Raw genomic sequence first — 24,359 nt, forward strand, 5'->3', positions numbered from 1 at the left:
GTATCCTCAGATCATCAGGAATCAGAGCTCAACAACAACAAAAACAACAGAAAGCCTAAAAACTCAATGTTCACTAGGTCAAAGAAATAAAGAAGGAAATCTAATACTTTCTAGAATTGAAAGAAAATGAAGACACACATACACACACCCAAACTTATGGGCCACAGTGGAAGCCATGTTAAGAGGAAATTTCATAGCACAAAATGCCTTCATAAAGAAACTGAGGAGAGCTCATACTAACACCTTGACAGTACACCTGAGACCTCTAGAACAAAGAGAAGCAAACACCCCTCCCCCCAAAAAAAACGTAGACAGCCGTAAAAAAATCAAACTCAGGGCTAAAATCAATAAGTTAAGTACAAAGAGAACAATTCAAAGAATCAACAAAATAACCAAAAGCTGTTTCTTTGAGACAATAAACAAGATATACAAACCCTTAGCAGACAGAAGCCATCGAGGAAAAGCTATGGCAAGTGAGTTTCCTGAAAATGGCTCACTATTTTACCTGCCTGTGAGAGTTATGGCCCCAGAGACCTTGTCCCAGGATTGCTTCTTGCTGCTGGGATGTCTTTTCTGCCACTATTACATAGCCTAATGATTCTTGGGCATCATAGCACCCTATTGAGCAGATCAACATGAGGATGAATTTTGAAGAATTAATGTTTGTTTAGATGAAGTAATGACTTTACAGAATTCCTGATTTGATTTGAATAATTTTGGGAAGTTTAAGGAGATGGTTTTAGTTGTTTTGCCAGAAAGATATAATAAACTTAGAGTCAAGAATGGATTGTGTCCCCCTCCTCATAGAATAGTAATTACAGGCTGCATAATAAGGAATACAATGGCAAATTAATAAATTGTGAATTATTTATGATTATTATGATTATTCGTAAATTGCACTGAGAAGGGAAATAGGCTTGGGACAAATTTGTGATCAAGGAAAAACTTTTATTCCAGGTCAGGACCAAGAATGAGGCCACAGATGTGCACTATGACAAAGGAGGGCCACGTGAAACTCTCGCTTTGTACTTATAATGAGCTTACAGAACAAAATACTGCTTGGAACTCACTATCAACATCCTTCTGTAATTTCCCGCTTGTGTGACCTTTTATCTATGAGATAATTTTATAAAGAACTTTTGTCTAAGAAGGTGTTATAAGGGCTGGGAGAATAAAGTGTGGCTGCTGTCTCTGCTCCATCCACCAAATATACACGTCTGTCTGCCTATACGTGTGAACACTTAAGAGTTCAGAGCTTCTCGGTGGGCATTCTTGCCAGCCCCAGATAATTAAGTTTTGTTCCAACAATAGTGCTAACCCTGGAAAGCACCTGCTACTGTCGCCAGAGGCTCAGTCTGGCTGCAGTCAGCATGACCCCAGTCACCGACAGCATACCTCTTCCGTGCCTGCCTCTGTTTACCCTGTGATGTCAAAGCTGGCCCTTGACACTGAGCCAAACTAACTAAAAGGCAGAGACACAATATCCATATTAACAAAATCAGCAATGAGAAGGAGGCATAACAAACAGACACTGGGAAATAAAACCAATAATCCCACTCAGTTAACAAATATTCACTGAGTGTGCACTACATGCTATATAGACATCACTAGGTAATGCTTTTTTTTTTTTTTTTTTTTTTTTGAAAACAAAGAAAACTCACACAGCTCTCCTTTCACCCATCAGAAGGGCCAAGCAAGGCAGTGACAGATACACATGGTTGTTCAACACACTAGGAATCTCGGTGTTTAATGAACATGTGTGTGTTTCTTACTCCTGGCACTCATTTTACATTGGTCTGCAGAGACGCTCTGCACCCCGGGGAGTACTGTATTCTCAGTCGCTGCAGCTGAAGAAGGGTTTTGAAGAATAGTGAACATCACTTCAGGTTACAATGTCACAACCTACATAGCCATTAGGGAGCTAAATTCATATGCAATATATGTATATGTGTGTGTGTGTGTGTGTGTGTGTGTGTGTGTGTGAAAGTGTGCATGCATGTATTGCATAATATGCATTATATGTATTCATATGTTATGTAATATGTATATGTTGTGTATATGTATATGTGAGCATGTGTGTTATTATATAATATATATTTTATAATATACACATATGTATGTATATGTGTGTATGTATATAGTATGTGTATGTATATGTGTGCTATTATATAAAATATATTTTACATATTTGTTATATATAATTATATATATATATATATATTTTATCTATTTGTACATTATATAAAATATGTACATATGTATGTATGTATATGTGAGTGTGTGCACACACATGTGTATAGCTAAAAAGTCAAGGTGAACACAGGAGCAATCACAGCCCACAGGAATGACAGAATTCCCCAAGCCTGTCACCATTCTCAGTGCACAGGCTGGTACGGCTTCAACAAAACAGAAGGAGGGGCTGTGGTCTGAACGGTGCCGCTTCTGAGGCTGCACAAGTTGCTGGCTGCTGGCTCAGATGCTTGGAACATCTGTAAAACTTGTTATCGTCTTCAAAGCTGCTGAAAAGAAAGAAAGTTGAGCTGGCCAACACAGTAACAACTGCCACATTTGTATAACAGAAAAGTCAATGTTGTTAAAATGTCCCTACTCCACAGAAGGTCTGGAGAATCAATGAACTCCTTACCAGCATACTAGCGTTATTTTTACAAAAATAAGAAAAAAATTCTAACTTCACACAGGACCACAGAGGACTCTGAATAGAAAAAAGACAGACAGATACAAACACAGAGAGAGAGAAAGACAGAGACAGAGACACAGAGACACAGACAGAGAGACAGAATGAGAGACAGAGACAGACAGACAGATGGAAACAGACAGACAGACAGGGACAAAGACAGACAGAAACAAGGACAGAGACAAATAGACAGAGGCAGGAGACAAACAAACAGACAGACAGACAGAGACAAAGACAGACAGAAACAAGGACAGAGACAAATAGAAGCAGGAGACAGAGACAGACAGACAGAGACAAAGACAGACAGAGGTGGGGTATAGAGATAGAAACAGACAGAGAGGGAAAGAAACTATGAGTCTAGAGTCACAACATCTCCAGATTCCAAAGCATCTTAAAGCAACAGTCATCAAGACAACACGGCCCTGGTACAGTGAGTGATACACAAACCAGTGCAAGATTATAAAGAGGATGGAAAACCACACGTACTTGCTCAGCAGACCCTCAACAAGGATGCTGAGAGACAACATGAGGAACGGAGTCTCTTCAGCAAACGGTGTGAGCCAGAACCCCATTTTCTATAACATGCAAAAGCAAACAGTGGGCAGAAGAACAGAAGCATGGGGCCTGAGGCTCCTACTGGAGCGCGCAGAGGACACGCTACAGCAGTCTTTGGGTGCTACGGGAGATGCACACAGCAAATCGAGTACTAGATAAACAGGACCTTCTTGGGAAGTCCTGTGTGAGTTTACCAGCCGTGAACAGTCCCCTACTCGCCTTGTTCTCTTCTCTGATGGTACTGGGTTTTCACTTTCTTCAGACCCTCGTGAGCATCTCTCTCCCTTCCTACCACCCACACCTCACCTTACCATCGATGATCTTCCTGTCCCTGGTTCTAACAGGAAGCTCCAGGCCTGACTGTGCTTGCAGGTGAAAAGATAGTAACCACTGGGAATTCTTACCTGAATATCTCAACAGCAGTCAATGTCCGGAACCCAAAACTGAACTTATTTCTCTCCCCTCACCCGAGCCTGCCAGCCCCCGCTGATTCGTTCTCTGAAAGCATGAAGGCTGGCGCTTGAATTCATCCTTTCAGGTCACCGGTAGTGCCTGCCTGAGTTCATAAAGGACCATGGACCATCCTGCTCGGATCTCGGATCTCTCTCTCTCTCTCTCTCTCTCTCTCTCTCTCTCTCTCTCTCTCTCTCTCTCTCTCTCTTTCTCTTTCTCTCTCTCTAAGACTCATTTATTTATTATATATAAGCACACTGTAGCTGTCCACAGACGCACCAGAAGAGGGCATCAGATCCCATTACAGATGGTTGTGAGCCACCATATGTTTGCTGGGATTTGAACTCAGGACCTTCGGAAGGGCAGTCAGTGCTCTTAACCACTCAGCCATCTCTTCAGCCCAATGTGTCTCCTTAGGTCTGCAGTTACTGCCGCTGCTCTTACCCTCCCCATCTCACTCGGTCTGCCCAGTCTTTTAAAAACACACAGATCCCTGCTTCTATCTAGCTCAGCAAATGAACCCCGCTTCCCACCATAAGGAAGTCCGAGTCTGTCTAATCACTTACTGGGTTATAAACTCAGCGACCCGTCTTTTCTCACTATTCTGCCCTCTTGTTACTTTTTGCCCAAAGACAATACTACCCAATGAACTCTGTGGTGGGTGCACATGTCTGTGCACGAACATGTATATACTCGGAGGTCAGAGGACATTGAGTATCCTGGTCTATCGCTTGCCCTGTTCCCTTGAGACAGGATCTCTCAATGAACTGAAACTCATCTGCTATGTGGCTGGCCAGTGAGCTCCCAGGAACCACCTGCCTCTGCCTCCTAACCATGTCCATCTTTTTTTTTAATGTGGATACCGGGGATTCGAACTCAGGTCCTCACACTTGCCGAGCCAGTGTTCTTGCTCACTGAGCCATCTTCAACAGCCCCTCAATGAGCTTCTTTTAGCCCTGTGAGTAGGGTATTCTCCTTCTCAGTTCTGGGTCCCCAAGTCCACACCACCACATGTTTACTGACTCTTGACAGCCAGTGCCCTGGAAAGTGATCTTTATGAGTTAGATACTAGCTTAGATTTAAAAAAAAAAATCTCAGTTTCCTTTTGGAAAACAGTGTAATTTTGGGTAAGATGTTCATTCTGTTTCCATTACCCGTATTGTCATCCCTGTCTCCAATACTTTTTGAGTGTGGTCGTGTGTATGGTGCTGGGGGCCAAATTTAGTGTTTCATACCTGCTAAGTATGCTCTGGCACTGAGACACACTGCCAACCTCCCCAATATTGTGTTGATGAAAAAAAAATTATTTTCATTGCAAGGACATTTAGCCAAAGTCCTACTCACTTAATTTAAAAATTAGCTGTACATAGCTGTTGGTTGTAGTAATATCATATAACAGACCTCTAGAATTCAATCATCTTTCACTCGTGGTACTTTATGCACACCAGACAGTAAACTCTGACCTCTCCCCATCTCTAGATAACACCAAACTCCCTGCATGAAAGTAGAATCGTGCAGCATTGGTCCCTGTGTGACTTAGGCAAAAGCCCAAAAGACTAAGGCTGGAGAATTAGTCAGTCTAGGATCTAAGAGGCTATAGGGGGAGCATCTGGATTCTGGCCACACCCAGGATGATGGCTGAACTTTCTGCTAAGGGCTGTCAGTGAATGAGAAGGAACAGGAAACATCAGCTACACTTCAGAATGGAGGAAGAGCAAGGACAGCCCCCTGAGAGCTTTCATATATGGGTTGGGTCATAATTTTTAATTAATTTCCAAGGAGGCACTGAATGTGCACTGTGCACTGTGCAGACACCCCTCACAAAGGATACTTTGCTTCTATATTTATTTGACAGCAGCTAAAGGATATTTTCTACTTCTGACTGCAAAGGAAAGAAGGTAGATCTATGGCTCTGTTGTGCCTTCTTTGATTAGCAATGCTGGCACATAGCCAGCTGGGGTGGCTTTATTATATCTTTTTATATTTCCGCTTGCAATACAAGTCTTACATGCCTAAGTAAAACCCAAACTCACTCCCATGGAAAGGATAGACACTTAAATCTGTATGCCACACAAAGCTCACGAGGAAGTATTAAGCGATTTTAGGAAGAATTATTTGTTCGTGGGCAGGCTGCTGTAAAAACTGCCAAGTGCAGAAATGGTTTTAAATACAGATCCTTTCTCATGCCTTAACCGAAACAGCACTGCAGCCTCATTCCTAAATTAACCTGGTATATGGCCCCATAACCTGACGACTCCAAGACACTGTGCTGAGCTAAGGAGTGAATTCAAAGAGAGAAATCAGCAAAGAGGAATTACTTACCCGGGTGACAGAATAAGAGGAGCATCAGGCTGGTCTTCACCTCTCCTCAACAAATTTGCAAACTCGATATTTCAGATTTCATCACAAATCCAAGACCAACAGCTCGAAAACAACCTCCCTAAATTGTGTAGCTGTTACCTGCCAATTGCTTTTTTCCTTCATTACAACTTGAAAACACCCTAAAACTCAAGCCATCTGTGTTTGCTCCTGTTGTAAACCATGTGAGATGGTCTCCCTGGAGACCGAGTCCCACGTGGGAGCCATACCTACAGTCAGTCTCGTCTTTAACGTCGGAATAAAGATCAGAGCGACATCGCTGAAGTGACATTCTACTTACTCTGGAAGTGTTGGGAAGTCTTTCACAAGTTCTTTGTATGAGATCTTCGCCTCAGCTCCTGCCTCCTGGTTCCTGCCCTGCTAGAGTTGCTGCCCTGGTTTGGTTTCCTTTGGTGATGAGCAGTGATATGAAAGTATAAGCCGAACAAACCCTTTCCTCCCACTGTACTTTTTGGTCATGGTGTTTCATCACAGGACTAGAACCCTCAACTAAGACAGTCTCCTGAGGAGAATTCCTCAGTGGGAAGATCAGTCCTGCTTCTCCCGGTGCGGACCATAAAAACACCTCAGTGCCTGAGGCTGGGGTCTCTACCCATTATCCATTTATATCTGTAGAAAGGTTCTGAAGTCTCTTGCCATCACCATAGCAAAGAAGATACAGAAGAACATTGGGCAGCAAACAAAACTACTGTGGGAGTTGAGGAGAACACATCTGTGTACTTTCTACAGAAACTCTCCAACCATTCTGGATGGGCTCCTCCTTCTTCCTATTTTCATGACACAGAACACCCTACTTTAAAGACAGTGTACCAGGCCTGGTACAGAAGTACAATTCTTTGATCCCAACACTTGGAAGGCAGGGATAGGTAGATGTCTGGGAGTTTGAGGCCAAGTGTCCACAGCTTCTATCAGTCTGTGTTGAAGCAGGGAAAAGAAGGAAGGCTGGGCTTAAATGCTGGCATTGGGACCATCTCGGATGCTGTCAACTGCATCATCAAGTTACTCTTGAGAGACCACTTGTTCTGAAAGCTGAGGTGAAGACCACAGGTCCTGACATGTTCGCAATAAGCCAAACAGAGCAGACTATATTTCCTTAAACTTTAGTGCCATAAAACAGGCCAGCTAATTGATAACCTATGACTCTCCTGTCAATCGCAAAGGACATTCATGAGCTTCCACATTCTGTCATGCCATCGGGATGGTATTTTTCATGCCTGGTAACGCATTCTCATTGTTACTTTATGATGTTACTAATTATTGCTTCAAATAATTCTTCTCATCAGACTGTAGCCTTGCTCTAATGGTCGATATTAAAATTTCTCTGTTGAAAATCAGTTTTAACCATCTACCTATATTTAGTGCATTTGAAGGCCAAGATAGAGGAACCCCCAGGGTGATCCCCTTCCCCCCTCATCTCTCTCCTACTGACATTAGGGAGGAGAACCACATACTTAAATCAGCCCCTGACAAGGCGGCCCATGCCCTTCCTTCTATGTGGGCAGCGGGATAGGACTATTGATTGCTATCCTCCCTGAGAAGTTTTTGTATCACCTTAGAGTATTATAAAAGCCAGGCCTCAGGGAGGATATTGTTTAAATGACATCGCTCTTCTTTTCTTTCTCTCTCTCTCTTTTTTTAATTCACAATCTTCCCTTTATGATGCCGCCCTCGGCCTTCGGCAGATGCCTCCCTCACTTTCCTTGTAGCGGGAGTTGACTCGCAGACAAGCTTCTCTCTCTACCTCCAATTATTTCCTGACTCACACTGCACCATCAGGAGCACGGGAAGGGAGCTGAGTTGCCAAGGTAACCAGACAGCAAGCCCTGTGTTCAGCCTCAGTTGGATTTCTGTATTCTAATTGATCCAAAACTCCTGTTCAGGGCTCACTTCATTTTCCAAGCAAAGTATGGTGCACTTTGTTTCTTTCTGACCTATTACGCGGAGTCCATCCCTTTGTTTCCAGGGACCACTGGGCAAGGGGTTTCTTGAATTACTACCCTGGTTCATCTGTTTCTATTAACCGGGCATGGTATTCAGAGTATGCAGAACAAACATGGCAGGGAAGTACCAGTGAGAAAGCATCCATTCACCAAATCAGAGGTATAATCGCCACAGAGCCCTAAACCAGTGCACTCTGGCCACGTTACCTGACTTCTATGGAACAGGCTTCTCTTCTGGTTGGCTGTGGCACATTCATTTGTTTTGCATGGTCATCTGATATTATCACCAGATACAGAAAAGCAACAATTAGATTTTGATGTGAAATGGATCCACGAGTTTACGCCAGACCATGAATATGAGGATTTTAGGACAATCTACATATACATTTTCTCCCATCCCAGGCCCCTGCTACAGTTGCTCCTGGGCCCTTATGTGCCCTGACGGGCCAAATCATTCTAATTTGAGTCGTGAGTTAAGTGTTGAATGTCACTTCAAGGATGAATATTTACTCACTTTTCTGAGATTGCCCCCAAAGCAACAGCTACAGTTTCAGTGTAGATTCCATGGGAGAATGACCACCGAGGAGCTCATAATGAAAATGCGCTGTAGCGGGCAGCCATAAAATCTTTAGGGCTGTTTCCTATTGGGGTACAGTCTGCCCTATCCTGACTGATGTATCTTACTCTCAAGTTTATACTTGGGGGGTCTCCTACCCATCATTTTACTACTGAAACATGCTCTTCAAATGGTTTTAATTTGGAGTGCACAATTTACATCACATTTATGTGTGAAAATTAGGCGGTTTTGGAAAGAAGGATAAGAAGGTTAATTCAACTGGCCAAAATGCATAACTTATGACCATCTTCCTCATTCCTAAGTGATCCAGGTGTCTAGCTCATAACTACAACCCAGACCCAGAACACACTTAGCTACAGAGTCTTGTCCCATGCTTTAGACCCATCGATGCTCATTGTCTAGTATAACAGGACAGCTCCATGACCCACTTCCTGAGAACCCTGAACACACAGTGGATTGATGGGCAGCTCCCTCTTTACACTCAAACAACAAGAAATGAGTCTTCCAGATGATGGAGTGAAATATAAAATCTACCTTCCCCAGACACTGAAACTGTTTAAGAAGCTGGGCTCTCCTTTCTGCGGAGCTGCACTCAATGTGAGTCGTACAGACTTAGCACCCTTAAAACACCCCCCGTGTGTCTAATCATCTTACAGTTCCATCTGAGGGTTCAGGTGTGATGGCTCTGTAAAGTACAGGGGAGCGTCTCTGCGGTCCCTCTTCCTGAGCACCGGTGACTCTGCGTGAAACTTAAGAGTGGCGTTTGCACACCAACTTCTCTAATACGAATAAGGCGCTTTTATCAGCAAACAGTCTGGATCACTGCATCCATTATTTGTTTGTTGCTTTAACAAAAGCCAAGTGGAGAAAGGATGAGTCTGCTTTGGCGCATAGTTCCAGAAGACGCAGCACGTCCTATCAAGGGAATGCGGCGGTGAGAGCACAAGGCACGTAGCCCAGGGAACAGCACTGCCTGTATTTAGGTTGAATCTTCCCACCTCAAAGAACCTTAACGAGAGAACGCCCCATCACACCCAGAGATTTCTTTCCGTAGCAATTCTAAATCTTAGCAACTCGACAATGAAAATTAACCATGATAATCACCTAACAATGGATGGTACAAATATATGATTATAAGAGATATAGAATCGGTGATTGTGTAATATACGTTTTCATAACATGTCTTTGTAATGTTTTAGGGGCAAGAGAGACACCTATGCAAACATAGCATATGGAGGTTTGGAGAGATAGCTCCAAAAGTAAAGTGTTTACTGCAGCAGCCTCAGGACCTGAGTCTGAATCCTTCTGTGGCTTGGCATAGCATGAAGGTGTGCCCTGTGATTCTGGTGCTGGGAAGAAAGGGCCCAGGAGCACCCCTAGAACTCAATGGACAACTAATCTTGCCAAACCAGTGAGTTCAAAGTTCAGAGGGAGATCCTGTCTCAAAATAAGGCAGAGAAACATTAAAAGAAACACCAAGATACACCTCTGGCCTACACACACACACACACACACACACAGAGAGAGAGAGAGAGAGAGAGAGAGAGAGAGAGAGAGAGAGAGAGAGAGAGAGAGAAGTATTCAAACTGGGCATGGTAACACTCACCAGTACCCAAGAAGGGTCAGCAAGAGATTAACAGGAATTTGGTGCCAACCTGGACTAAAGTATCTCAACAAAGAAGTATTCAAACCTATTAACACTTAGCTCACAGGATATAAACATTTTATGTCATAAGCACACATCCGCTGGCCTTGCTCCAGAGGACACTGAGTGACCTGTGCTTTGCAACACAGCTGAGAAACCACAGCCTAATCTTCTAAACTCTATCTTCAGGAGACGGAATGAAACCTAGGCATCTCCAAAGACTACTTCAGTCTTATCATTTGAACATCATTTTACTGAGTTTTACTGTTAATGGCCCAAATAAGTGGGCTTTTAAAAACTAGGAAAGAATATTACTTAGCGTCTTGTTTAAATCAGGTTTTCTAGTGCCCGATTTCTAAAGCCACACAGGTCCTTTAACCTCATGTCCGGTAACACTAACCTTCAGCTATGCTGGGGACACTTGCTTCTCCAGGAAAATACACTAAAATGAGATCATCAGGGTGCCCTCGAAAGTAGCAGAAAGGAGGCTGAATGGGGAGGAGCTAGCCTGTTCCATGGTGGTTTTACCCTTGAGGAAAACAGACCACTCTGCACAGGTACAGGCGCCATGGTGGAAGAGGGTGGATATCTCAGCTCAGTCTCGAGAATACTGCATACAGTTTTGCTACAGTTGACACCACCTTAGCGAAGACTGTACATAAATAGTGAGATCCTGTGTTAATAAAACGACTTCTTGCTTCTCATCAATCCAGAGTTGTCGTGGGGTTAATAGGGGACAGATGTGTTATAGCTCATCACAGAGATGTCACTGTTCACAGACGGTATGGGGCTGTCTCCTTAATTTGTCGAATTAGACGATATAATTTTGGTAAGTCCTGAGCCTTTGGCTATAAAATACGCATCAACTTTCCATAAGTAGAAAGCAGTCATTTTCTGTCTGTCACCAGGAAGCAGAAATTGAGATGAAATGTAAAGACACTCAGGATTATATGACTGTGGATCACACACACACACACACACACACACACACACACACACCGAGCCTGCTACACAATCCATTCACATAATTCTATCCCTAAGTCTATCAATTTTTCTTTCTCTTTTCAAATTATTAAAATCACCAAGCAACCACTCAGCAGTTTGCCATGGGCATGATTTTCTCTTTAAACCTTAAGAAAGCACTGCGTTGTTTGTTTTCGTGGACAGAAAATAAGGGGCTTCTCCTGCCTGCTCACAAACACCTGCTCCAGCCACATCCCAGGCGGCGCCATGAGGCCGTAAATCAGCCGAGTTAGGTCACGAAAACGCTTACAGAAGCTCCTGTTTGAGGAAACCTATAGATGCCAAATGCTCGACTGGGAAGCTTTATATGACTTCCTAATAACAATAATATTTTGCAGTAAAGGTGCTCTTTCCTGTCCCAGGAGGTGTGGTCCGCTGGCCTTTGTTCTAATCTGCTACAGTCATAGGTTTGACCCTATGCACTGAGATAAATGATCGAATAAGGAAGGTCATGTTATCACATTGACCAGTGATTCTTCTACTATCATGTTTATAGAAACTAATGTGTTCTGAGAGCCAGCATGCTGAGAAAGCAGCTTACACCCTTTCCTTTCTGTTCTGAGAAGCTAAACCCTTATCAGTCCTTACGGATTGCCTCGTGGGCAAAATTAGAGCAACTTATCTGCCACACCAACTCCAGGGTGGGTCCCAATATTCCTCTGTCAGTCCCCCACATTACCACACCAGGTGCTAGCTAAGATGAATCCCTTACCAGACACCGTTTTCTCGGGCAGAACATTTCAGGCACGGTGGCTCACATGTGCAATCTCATCGTCACTTGGGAACTTGAGACAGTTTTTGACGGTCTAAGAATTCAAAACCTACCAGGGCTGCACACTAAATGCCAGGCCTCCCTGAGCAAGAGTGAACCCTTCGTTTAAGGAGATCCCCTAAGCAGCAAGGAACAACGATCACAGAGCTTTTCCTCACTCTGGTCGAGCCGGTGTGGGCTCTGGAGTAACAAGGGCGCAGCCTCGATTGCGTTTCTCGATAATTCGGTGAGAAGCCATTGATTCCAGCGACACTAGCTGGCCACTGGAATAACCGTTGTTTCCTGTCCTGTTTACCTCTGTGCCGTCCACATCAAGCCATGAAAAACTGAGCTGCCCTACTGTGAATTTTTCCTATCAAACCTGCTTCATGCTCAGTCAGCCGCCTCTGCCCGTCCCCTTTCCTCTCTCCCTCCCCCTCTCTCTCTGCGCCCTGCAATATCAACTCTATTGACTAGACTTAGCCTTTCAATCCATATCTCAGCTCAGCAGCCCAGTCTCAGCCAACGGCTTTTTAGCCCTTACTCCCAGCCTCAGTAATGGATGTTGTTATTATTGTGAATTAATTGTACAAGCCAGTCAGTATTTCACCTAATTAAGAAGGAGGCCAACAAATTCTTTGAAGCGCCACTCTAGCAGGATTTGCAGTCAGCCATGTATCGGCTGCCCAGGGAAGCTTCCCGGCCAGGCCAGGCTCCCCCCACCCTCTCCACATCCTAACTTCAGTGCTCTGTTAAGTACTTCAAGGTGGGGTAGGGGGATCTTAATTGATCACAATCAGATCAATGGTATTTATTGTGATTAAGTCTATCACGACTCACTGTACAAAAAGCTAAGCATTCACGAAGAGCACTTATTTTTTTTTACCATGTGTCCAAATAGACTTAGCACTCCTAAAGACAAACAGACAGACTTTTCTTCCTCAGAAGGAAGCTTCCAGTACTCGAGGGTAGTTGGCGAGCCAACTGTCAAGATCGCTGTGTCCGACAGGAAAAATGTGTATCTGGCTCCTGGCCCTGATGAGAAGGGACGGGGGTCCTCGTCAAACAACGCTCTGTGCTCCGTAAGCTTATGTGAGGTTTCCCTGTTGTTTAAAGGTAGTTTTTACAACAGTAAGGAGGAGGCTGAGGAGAAGGTTCCGTTAATAAAGTGCCTAATGCTCAGGTCTGAGGACCCAGGTCCAGAGTCCCAGCATCTATAAAATGCCATGTACGGAGGCACATACCTGTAATCCCAGCGCCCAGGAGATGGAGACGGGGGCTTGCCGGCCCATTGGTGAGTTCTGGGTTCAGTGAGGAGATCTTGTCTCAAAAATTAAAGTGGACAATGAATGTGACAGTCAGCAGTGACCCCTAGCCTCCCCACATAAGTGTACACCCATGAGCCTGGTGCCCACAGGAGCCATAAAAACACATGACATCCCCTGGAACTGGAGTTCCATGTGGTTATGCCACCATGTAGATGCTGGAACCTCAGCAAGAGAAATAAGTGTGCTTAATAACTGAACCTCCTCTACACACACTCACACACACACACTCACACACACACACATACTCACATACACACACGCATGTACACACATTCACACACGCATGTACACACACACGCACTCACACACAAACTCACACACACATACTCACACACACTCACACACTTGTGCACATGCACACACACACAAACACACTCACACATACACACACACACTCACACACTCACACACACACTCACACACTCTTGCACATGCACACACACACACACACACTCGTGCACATGCACACACACACACACACACACACACACACACACACACCACCTGAAGCTGTGAGGTAGTCTTTCCTGGTAGGACGTGCACCATGCTGGACAGAGCACCATTCACTCTCAGAGAATGAAGACACTGAAGACTCAGGGCTGAGGCGAGTCAGGCATGGCTGGGATCTAAGCAGCAGGAGACCCTGGACCATCTCTCCCTGCATCTCTGATCTCGCTGTCTCCCTCACCTGCCCTTTTGGCTCATTCTTGCTTGTTTGGGTTACCTCTCTAGACACAGCCATATGAATCTGAGGCTCTGAAACATCTACTTCAAGTGCTTTCTCCTTCCACCCCCCCCCCAGTCAGTTGTTCTTGTCCTTTCTCTTGGGGTGGGGGAGGGGGCATCACACTGAGCAGAATAGGTCTCCACGCAGTTCCTCCCCCAAAACATCCCAGGAAGGAGGCAAAGGGAGGGGGAGGGGCTACCCCACCCCCATTGTACCAGCACTCTGGCTTCCTTGTTATGACTTATACATGAAGACTCTCAAAATCCTTACATCGCAGTCTTCCCCCCCCCCCCCGCTCTTCTTTATGTCATATTTAATCCCTGTTTATGTTACTACATAATTTTAAACCACCTGGACTAGTCAAAAAAAAAAAAATCTGAAGATTTTCTTTGTGAACAGCTTTATGCAGCCTGGTCTACACAGTGCGCTGCTGAGGAAAGCATTCTTTTTGTTATTATTATTTTTATTGGATATTTTATGTAATTATATTTCAAATGTTATCCTCTCCCCCGTCCCCTGCTTCCATGAAGATGCTCCCACTCCCACCCACCCACTCCCGCCTCCCCACCCTGGCATTCCCCTACACTGGGGAAATGAGACTTCACAGGACCAAGGGCCTCTCCTCCTATTGATGCCAGACAATGTCATCCTCTGCTACATCTGTGACTGGAGCCATGGGTCCCTCCATGTGTTCTCTTTGGTTGGTATGTTAGTCCCTGGGAGCTCTGCTTGGTTGATATTGTTGTTCTTCCGATGGGGTTGCAAACCTCTTCAGCTCCTTCTGTTCTTTCTCCAGCTCCTCCACTGGGGTTGAGGAAAACGTTCTAGTTCATTTTATGAGGGTGGGTGCCTGGTTTCTTCGGTGGTAACCACAGTATTTGTTTTTGTAAGGGTGGAATAAGTCTATAAACATGTGAACATATTTGCACACATGTGTTTGTAGATATTGTCACAGGAACCTGTACCGGATCATAATGAGGGACAAGTACAACACACAAAAGTGTTTGCAGTAGAGTTTGCTATGTAAGTTAAAATGTTCCCTGGGGGCTGGGGAGATGGTTCAGGGAATGTCCCACACTGCTTTTATGGGGTATCTGAACTCCGTTTCTAACACTCAGAGTCGGCCAGCTTCAAAGTAACTCCAGATCCAGGGCACTAACACACCTGGCCTCTTGGAGCACCTGCAGGGTGCACACCTACAGGTATGCACACAAAAATTATACAAGCCAGACCAGAACCTCTTGTGATGCTGTCGCTCCTAGAAATGACAGGGAGGCTGCCCCCACAGACACGGCAACCATGGGAATGGCCACACAAGGCCTGCACAGTGACAATATAGACAGACGTCCTAACGCAGAAAACCTAAGGGGGCCCGTGCCTTAGACAAAGAACTACAGGTAATTAAAAGATGCTGAAGGAGAGAGGATCAGCCTCTTTCGGGAGTAAGCATCCCAACTGGATATTCAATACCAAGTGGTCACCCCTAAAATCAAACACACAAGCAACACTAAACAGACTCAGCAGAGCACACACGCATACACACACTAATAAAGAAAATGATGCCATGAATTTGAGGAGTGAGGAGATGGAAGGGGTTGGAAGGAGGGAAAGGAAGGGGAAATGGTCTAATAATACTTTAATGTAAATAATGTTAATCAAGAAAACAGACAATATGTCAATATAATGCTTCAGAAACTCAGGAAAGGGTGGGTTTCTCCATTTTGTTTGCTTGTTTCTCAGCTGTTAGAAGTGCCTTGTTAGTGTACTTTAGTTGTGTAAATACTACTGTGTGCACACCATGCACTCTGGGCACAGTCTCCCCATTTTCTTCTAACCATTCCTCTTCTCTTTTCCTGGGAGAAAAATACAAATCTTACTCCCTTTAACCACCAGCACTGAAAACATGTCTTTTGCTGCCCTCCAGTGGCTCTTTTTGGTATAACATTCTGTTGCTATGATGGTCTTCAAAAGGACACCTTTTAAGAGTTCTTTTATTGTTCAAGACTGTTTTCTCTATCCTGGGTGTTTGTTTTTCTATATGAGAACTTCTATTTCAAGCTCTGAAAAGAATTGCACTGAAATTTTGGTGGGAATTGCACTGACTCTGTAGATTGCTTTGGGTACGAAAGTACGTAAATTTTCAGTACGTAAATCCTACTGGCCAGTGAGCATGGGAGCTCTTTCCATCTCTGAGATCTCCTACGATTTCTTTCCTCAACGACTTGAGGTTCTCGTCATGCAGGGCTTTCGTTTGCTTGGTTAGAATTACACCAAGATATTTTTATATTATTTGTGGCAGTTGTAAAAATGATAGTTTCCCTAATTTTTTTTCTCTGCCTGTTTATCATTTATATAAAGCAGGGCTTCTGGTGTTTTTTAGTTAATTTTGTATCCAGGCACTTTGATGAAGGTGTTTATCCATTGTAGAAGTTCTCTGGTTTAAAAAAATGCAAATCAAAAAGACCCTGAGATTCCATCAGAATGGCTAAGGTCAAAAACTCAGGTGACAGCAGATGCTGGCAAGAATGTGGAGTAAGGGGAACACTCTCCCATTGTTGGTGGGGGTGCAACCCTGTAGGACCACTTTGGAAGTTAATTTGACAGTTTCTCAGAAAACTGGAACTACTTCTACCTCAAGACCCCATTATGCCACTGCTGGGCCTTTACCCAAAAGATGCCACACTATAGCACAGGAACACTTGCTCTATGTCTATAGCAGCATTATTCTTAGGAGCCAGACATTGGGAACAGCCTAGATGCCCCTCAACTGAAGGATGGATAGAGAAAATGTGGTGCATCTACACAGTGGACTACTATCCAGCTATTAAGAACAAATAGACCATGAGTTTTGCAGGCAAATGGATAGAACTTGAGATAATCATCCTGAGAGAGGTAACCTAGTCCCAAAAGGACATGCTTGGTTTGTGCTCACTGATAAATGGATATTAGCCATAAAGCACAGGCTACCCATGCCACACCCCACAGACCCAAAGAAGTTAAACAAGAAGGAAGGCCCAAGCAAGGATGCTTGAATTGCACTTAGAAGGGGGAACAAAATAGTCATAGGAGGCAGATGGAGGGAGGGAAATGGGTGACGACGGGACGGGGAGAATGGGGGACAAGATCGGGTGTAGGGAGGGACAGGAGAGAAGACCAGAGGGCCAGGAGAATTAATGGAAACCTGCAGCTGGCAGGGGTGGGGAGGGGGCATCTCACATACCAGAGACCTTGGATTCAGCAGGCTCCCAGGAATCAATGCGGGTGACCTTAGCTGAGACTCACAGCAGTGGGAATATGGAACCTGAAGCAGCCACCTCCTGTAGCTGGGCAGGAACACCACTGGAGCCATAGGGACATCAACCCATCCACAAAACTTTCTACCCAAAATGTATCCTGCCTACAAGAAATACAGGTACAGAGGATAGAGCAGAAACTGGGGGAATGGCCACCCAATAACCGGCCCAACTTGAGACCCATCCCATGGGCAAGCACCAGTCCCCGACACCATTAAGGATAATCTGTTATGTTTGCAGACAGGAGCCTAGAATAACTGTCCTCTGAGAGGCTCCACCCAGCAACTGACGGAAACAGACACAGAGACCCACAGCCAAACATTGGATGGAGTTCAGGGAGTCTTATGGAGGACTTGGAGGAAGAATTATGGTCCCCAAAGGAAATAGAGACCCTACAGGAAGGCCAAAGAACATATATGAGGTGGACTCGGGCCCCCTCATATATGTAGTAGACGTGCAGCTTGGTCTTCATGTGGGTCCCCCAAAAATTGCATCGGGAGCTGTCCTAAAGCTGCTGCCTGTCTCTGGAATACGTTCCCCTAACTGGGCTGCCTTGTCTAGCTTCAATGGGAGAAGATGTACCCAGCCCTGCAGAGACAGAATGTGCCTGAGTGAGGGGATGCCCAAGAGAGGCCTCCATTCTCTTAGAGGAGAAAGGGAGGGGAGATGGACTGGGGGAGGGACCAGGAAGGATAGACAGCAATCAGGATGTAAGATGTAAAAGGGGGAGGAGGTGCTTGAAGTATCCTAACACTAAGCATCCTTTTTGCTTCCTGCTCAGTTTTCTAATCACCAAGAAGTTGGCCTGGACTTTGGAGCAAATCTCTCTCCATTCCTGCCTTTTGCAGGGCTTGGTCCTGTGTGTAGACAATGCTCTGTTCTTCAAGACAATGCAGGCCTTTGTGCTGCGGCCACCAACGCTCGCTCCGCTTCTGGTGTAGATGAATGCTGCTCTCCTTCTTCCCGAGCGGAGCAGCTGCTGTACCACCAACCCTCCCATCCCTACCCCCCACCCCACCCCACCCCACCCCACCCCTGCAGACCAGGCCTCATCCTTAGAGGCTTTAGTTATTTTGATTGAAAAGATGCATTAACACCATTTCTGGTTAAAAGGAAAAGTTCAGGGAAGTCAAACTCGGCACAGTAGCTGAGGCGAGATGACACGAACTAAGCTTCTATACAACCAACTGGGAATCCTCAGGACACTGGGAAGGAGGCTCCAGAGTTGTAAGACTGTGACATCGGTCAAAGAAAATATCCAAGGCTGTGACATGGGCTCAAACTTAAAGAAACTCTATTAAAACCCCAGACCCTGGCTACGAGTTCTCTGGCGTGAGTTGGACAGACTTCCTGTTGCCTGGCAGTTGACATGACCAGCCTGCACGTCGTTTCACTCTTTCTGTGGCCCCGTGCAGAACCTTTTACCAACATGACTTCTAATTCCTCGCTCCCGACCTGTCTTGGTTAGGGTTTCTATGACTGCAATGAGACGCCGAGACCAAAAGCAACTGGAGAAAGTTCACCTCACTCACTGGATCACACCGCTGTTCGACATGGAAGATAGTCAAGGCAGAAGCTCACACAGGGCAGGAACCTGGGGGCAGGAGCTGATGCAGAGGCCATGGAGGGGTGCTGCTTGTTGGCTTGCTCCCCCATGGTTTGCTCAACCTGCTGTTATATAGGATGTCCTAGGCTGGGCCCTCCCCTATTGATCAATAATTAAGAAATTCACTACAGTTTTGTCTTCAGCCTGATCTTATGGAGACATTTTCTTGGTTAGGAGCCCTCTTCTCAGATGACTAGCAAAAACCAATGCCTCCACTCCAAATCAATCACGGTCAAAATAAGAGCTCAGGGTGACATAAGTCCCATTTGTCCTCAGTCCTGGCAATGTATGGATGGTAAGCAGAGCCAATTATGGTTGACAGGTGATAGATGCGTACTGGTTAACAGTTTTCCATCTCTAAAGTCACCCTTCAGGAAAATCATGAATGGAGTCACACCATCTTCACGGTAGTCCGGAGGAGCACCCATGCCATCTGGGTTCATGTTCTCACCAGTAAAATCTGGTAGTTACTGAAGTGAGCAAAGATAGGCTTAATGTGCTCTGCGGCTCCAGTCATGAAAGGCTTCACTCTTTCTGGTTTATGTTCTTCAAGATTGCCTTCGAGTGAATTCATGGACTTTGATGTGCTTTTTGTCGGCCTCTCTGATGAAGCTTGTAAGTGATGGACGGTTCATGACAATGCTAACACCGGTGAGCACTGGGCTTTCCGTACCTTCGCCCTCTGACCTTCAGCGGAAGCATTTCCGTCAATGAACGGGTCATGGATGGCACCCTCTGTTCTGCTGACCATCCTGCCCTCCACCTCCAACACAACCATCGGCGATCTCCTGGATCTTGTAGATGTCAGAGAACAGCTCCTCACGCTAGCCAGACAGCTGGGAGCGAGCTCTGGGGGGAGGAGGGGACGACTCTTGCTTTGTGTTAACAAAACTAGCCAGCACATAGCCCAAATCCTCAATTCTGGTCTCTGCCAAAGACTGAAAACTGAGTCTCTAGGCCCCTGCCTAGGGCACTGCCTAACAGGCTTCCTGTCCTGAGTTCGTGTTCCACAGTTTCCCTCTTGCTCTGTCTTATCGCAAGATAAGCTTGGCTATGTGTGTTTTAAAATTCCATCGGGTCATAATTTCCAACAGTTCTATGGTTTGTACAGCAGAGGAGATTACTGCGTCTACCACATTGTGGGAAAAGAAAGTGCTTATAAAATGCTAAAGGCAATCCTGGGAGTCTCACCCACGACCTCGAGCATGCATGGAAAGGGGCCTCAGCTCGTCCTGAAGTCATCTTGAAGCCGCCATAGGCAGCATTTTCATGCTGAGAGGTGTTTGAGTAGAAAGATAATAAAATGGATAAAATGCATAGAAATGTTTCCCGTGGTCCTGGGAAATGTGATCATCTAGAACTCTGCCCTTTGGGTCCAGGAAGCTCATTTGGCCTTTGTCTTCATCTTCGTCCATTCCCCAAAGATGCCTAAAACCTTAGAAGTAAGTGTCTACTTCAGGACAAAACATGTGTAAACAGGAGCCTTGTAGTTTACATCTTAGCAAGTCAGTTCTGGCCAGGGTTTGTTCCAGGGATCTTGGGCCTCAGCTTATACTAAATTTATGCTCAATTCTGAATTGGAAAATCTTTAAAGCTCACCAGGGATAGAAATATCCTTTCCCACCTTCTTTGGTTTGGTTTGGTTTGGTTTGGTTTGGTTTGGTTTGGTTTGGTTTGGTTTGGTTTGGTTTGGTTTGGTTTGGTTTGGTTTGGTTTGGCTTGGTTTGGTTTGGTTTGGTTGGGTTGGGTTGGGTTGGGTTGGGTTTGGTTGGGTTTGGTTGGGTTTGGTTGGGTTGGGTTAGGTTGGGTTGGGTTTGGTTTGGTTTGGTTGGGTTGGGTTGGGCTTGGTTTGGTTGGTTTGGTTTAGTTTGGTTGATTTGGTTTGGTTTTTGGTTGGTTGAGATTTTGGTTTGGATTTTGTTTTCAATATATGTCAACATACACTGTAGTCCTGAAGCATCCAGTCCAGAAAGAAAGCCCCAAACTTATGAACACAGTTCTAGTGTTTCCTGGGTCCCCTGGGTTCAGGAAACACTTTGGGAATGGGTCTAGGCCAGTAGTTCTCAACCCTCTTAATGCTGCAACCATTAACTACAGTTCCTAACATGTGGTGACCTCCAACCATAACATTATTTTCATCATTACTTCATAAGTATAATTTTGCTTTGATGAAATGTAATGTAAATCTGTATGTTTTCAAATGGCCTTCGGTGACCCTTTTGAAGGGATCATTTGACGCCTCCAGGGATGGCGACCTACAGCTGCTCTAGGCCAGAGTCACCAGAAGCATCACTAAGCCAGGGCAGATGGGACCCTCCGTGTGAAGTTAAGTTGCTGTGAAGAAGCCTGTGTTTTGTCTGAGCAGCAATCCTCTGCATCACACCGGGCACCTGTAAAGTTCACATACCCCTGTTCCTCTACACTTCCTGCCTTCATTTCCTGCCCTACATGGGATGAATCAATGCTCCAAGGACTTGTGTCCCCTGGAGAACCCAGAAGTACATCAATGTCCTTTTCTCTAGGAACTGGACTTGTCCACCAGACTCACAACCTGCTTTGCAGCGCTCGACTGGTCACGTGATGAAAGCTGGCGCTGCACCTCACACAGCGATTTCTCTGTTGCTGCGTATCTGTGTATTTTGTTTTTTCAAATGGCATTTTTTTAAAGACATCCTTTCAGTAGAAGCCTCCTTTCCAGCAAATGTGATCAGGGAAGAGTTGAAGGATCACACAAGGGTTCAAATAGTCCAGAGTCCCTAATGGTGCATTCGATCTAAGAATAAAAGGGAGCTTCAGCTTAGGTAAGAGGCCCTGTATAAGTTGTAAACCATTCGCTTAGCTACTACACACACCTCCTACTGCCTCCGATTACCAAAGTCAGCTCGGAAAATGAACCTACGGAAAAGGCTAACAAGGGTCTGTGCTATCCTGTCAGGGATGTGTCCTTAGAATTCACTACTTCACAGGTCAATGCCTCTACTGCCATTCTATTAGAATTCAACTTCAGGCAGTCCTTAATTTCTCGAACCATGAAATGGAGGCGCTAAAAGTCCCTGAGGCACCGGCTCAGCATGAGGTTTGAACTCACGCCTGATCAGAGTTCTCAGAAGCTCTGCACTCTCGGCAGGATTCTGTGGACTTGGCTGCTGAGTGTTTCACTCTGTGCACGGGGATCACACGCTACTGCATTCAATTTACCAATTTTAAACCTGTATCCCTGTCTCCATTTAGATACTTTTATATCCTTTACACAGACCTTATCAGCACCATCTCAAAATACAGTTTTCCAGCCTCAGACTCCCAGGGTTATAAGCCTGTGTTATCATATCAGGTTCCTTCCAGCGTTTTCAAAGTACAAAAGCGCCTGGCTGCCTTAGTGAGTCTGGGCTCTCACTACCTACCATCTACCACGGGATCAAAATCTGAGGTGTATTTTGGGGGAGCTCAAGTAGCTCCTGTAGCTTCATTAGCAAAAGTACACCCACTGTTGGTGGCGCTATTTGGACACAAGAAATAACCACAACACATTTCTAGTGGTATTCTTAAGCCCAAACACTTGACCTAGAATCATTCATGGGTTTTTTTGCTACTACAAAGTACACACAGTGTAAAATATGTGCTTTTCTGTTACCAGTCAGCCCCCTTTCAGTGAGAGATAATGAGACTTTAAAATGGGCTTCTCTCCCCTTGATCCTGCCAAGGATCGATGCCCCAGTGTAGGGGAATGTCAGGGCAGGGAGGTGGGAGAGGGTGGGTGGGTAAGTGAACACCCTCAAAGAAGCAGGGGGAGGGGAGGGGATAGGGGAATATGGAGGGGAATCCGGGAAAGGGTAAAAACATTTGAAATGTAAGTAAAATATATATAATAGAAATCAGAGGGGAAAAAATGTGTTTCTCTCTCGGCATTCAACAGTGGCAGCCAAGGTCTAAATACAGCATCCAAACCACCTCCCACTATAGAAATGAGTGGAAATCTTAGCAACCCTGTAACTTAGAGGCAAAGGCTGTAATCTAGTGAGGAGAGTGCACGAACCTTCCCTAGTAATTATCTCAGAATAAATACATAAGTGGCTTCTTGTTAGAACTTTGTCAACCCTTAAGATTTTAAGCTAGACTAGTCTTCAATGCACTGCCTTTAAAACTTTATGGAAGCACAACAGTTGGACTAGTCTCCCGTGTTCTGCTTTTCAAACTCAGCAAAGCAAGGCTAGAGGATGCTGCGCTGTAAGTCTGACCTCTGTGCTTCGGAATGCAGTGAAAAACTGGGGAAAGACGGAAGAAAATCCACAAGGCAGTTATCAGCGAATCCCCCTTCTGCTGGGATATACTCTGCACGCTGCTCATCTGCATTTGATCCAGAGGGTCTGTATTTACAGAACCCAGCTTCTTCTCTCTGTCGAAGCTGTTGAAGAAAGCCTGACTGTTTGTTTTATGCTGATGTAAAAAAAACAAAGTTTTTAGGAGCTCTGAGACCTTTCCAAAATACCCCATTCTTAGAAGGTGAGACCCTAAAGACACAGAAATAGTTAAAGTCAGACTCAGAGACTTTCCAGTCATCCCAAGGCTATGAGATCCTGCCCTGTGCTTGACATAAAAACAATGGCCCAGAGTAATTCTTAAAACAAACAAAAACAAAACAAAACAAAAAAAAACAACAAAAGGCTACCGATATCAAAGTATCCAAGACTTTCACTAATCCAGGAATTGTGGAGCACTGAATTCTTTCACGATAATAAATTGTTATTGGCCTTCAAGCTATACCCCCCCCCCCAAAAAAAAAGTTTTAAAAAATAAGGAATGAACCTAGGTGTTGTTAAATGCCTCTATCTTCCTGAGAAGAAGAAAGGTTCTAAATATCATAAGTAAGACAAAAACAAACCATCCCTATTTAGGGCACAGTATTGGCTAAGTAACGTGTTTATTACAACTGAAAACGCTGTGGGAGTTCTGAGAACTTCACACGCACCCCTCAGTGCACAGGGGCTGGGGAGCACACGGTAACTTACCCCATGTTCCCGTCCATCAGAAGAACTGTGTTATATATGTGAGAGAAAATGAAGAGAAACAGAATCGTGCTGAAGAACATCGTCATCCACGACCCATGGTCTTCACGGAACATCTTTAACCGGAGCAACTGGCCTGAAATAGAAATATTACAAATCAATGTACGTTGGCAATTGAAATTCATATATCTTTGCTTTACTTTAGCCACAGGAGTGCCTTTGGGGTAAACCATTATACAATGCCTTTCTACTTATTATGAAGAGTCATGAATAAAATTCAAGATAACCCATATCCCTCTAGATAATGGTGTTAATGTGAGAACCATGGCCCAGGGTTTATCCATGACACATTAGAACACTACCCTTGCTGTATTATATGTCATA

The 24,359-nt window shown here is 44.8% G+C and overlaps 1 protein-coding gene and 1 pseudogene across 2 annotated transcripts in view; both read right to left on the minus strand.

Annotated features, from left to right (window-relative positions):
* The window catches only part of TMEM117 (transmembrane protein 117), a 404,345-nt gene that overhangs the window by 311,986 nt on the left and 68,000 nt on the right, over positions 1–24,359 (minus strand). Inside the window, exon 3 of the mRNA XM_080939837.1 lies at positions 23,979–24,111. Coding sequence (XP_080795963.1) covers positions 23,979–24,111 — 133 coding nt within the window. The remainder of the gene's footprint in view (positions 1–23,978; positions 24,112–24,359) is intronic.
* On the minus strand, positions 19,313–19,784 carry LOC308438001 (translationally-controlled tumor protein-like; annotated as a pseudogene). The gene has a single exon. The product of its transcript is annotated as a translationally-controlled tumor protein-like (transcript).

Source organism: Micromys minutus (assembly GCF_963924665.1).
Source record: "Micromys minutus genome assembly, chromosome: 27".
Taxonomy (NCBI): domain Eukaryota; kingdom Metazoa; phylum Chordata; class Mammalia; order Rodentia; family Muridae; genus Micromys; species Micromys minutus.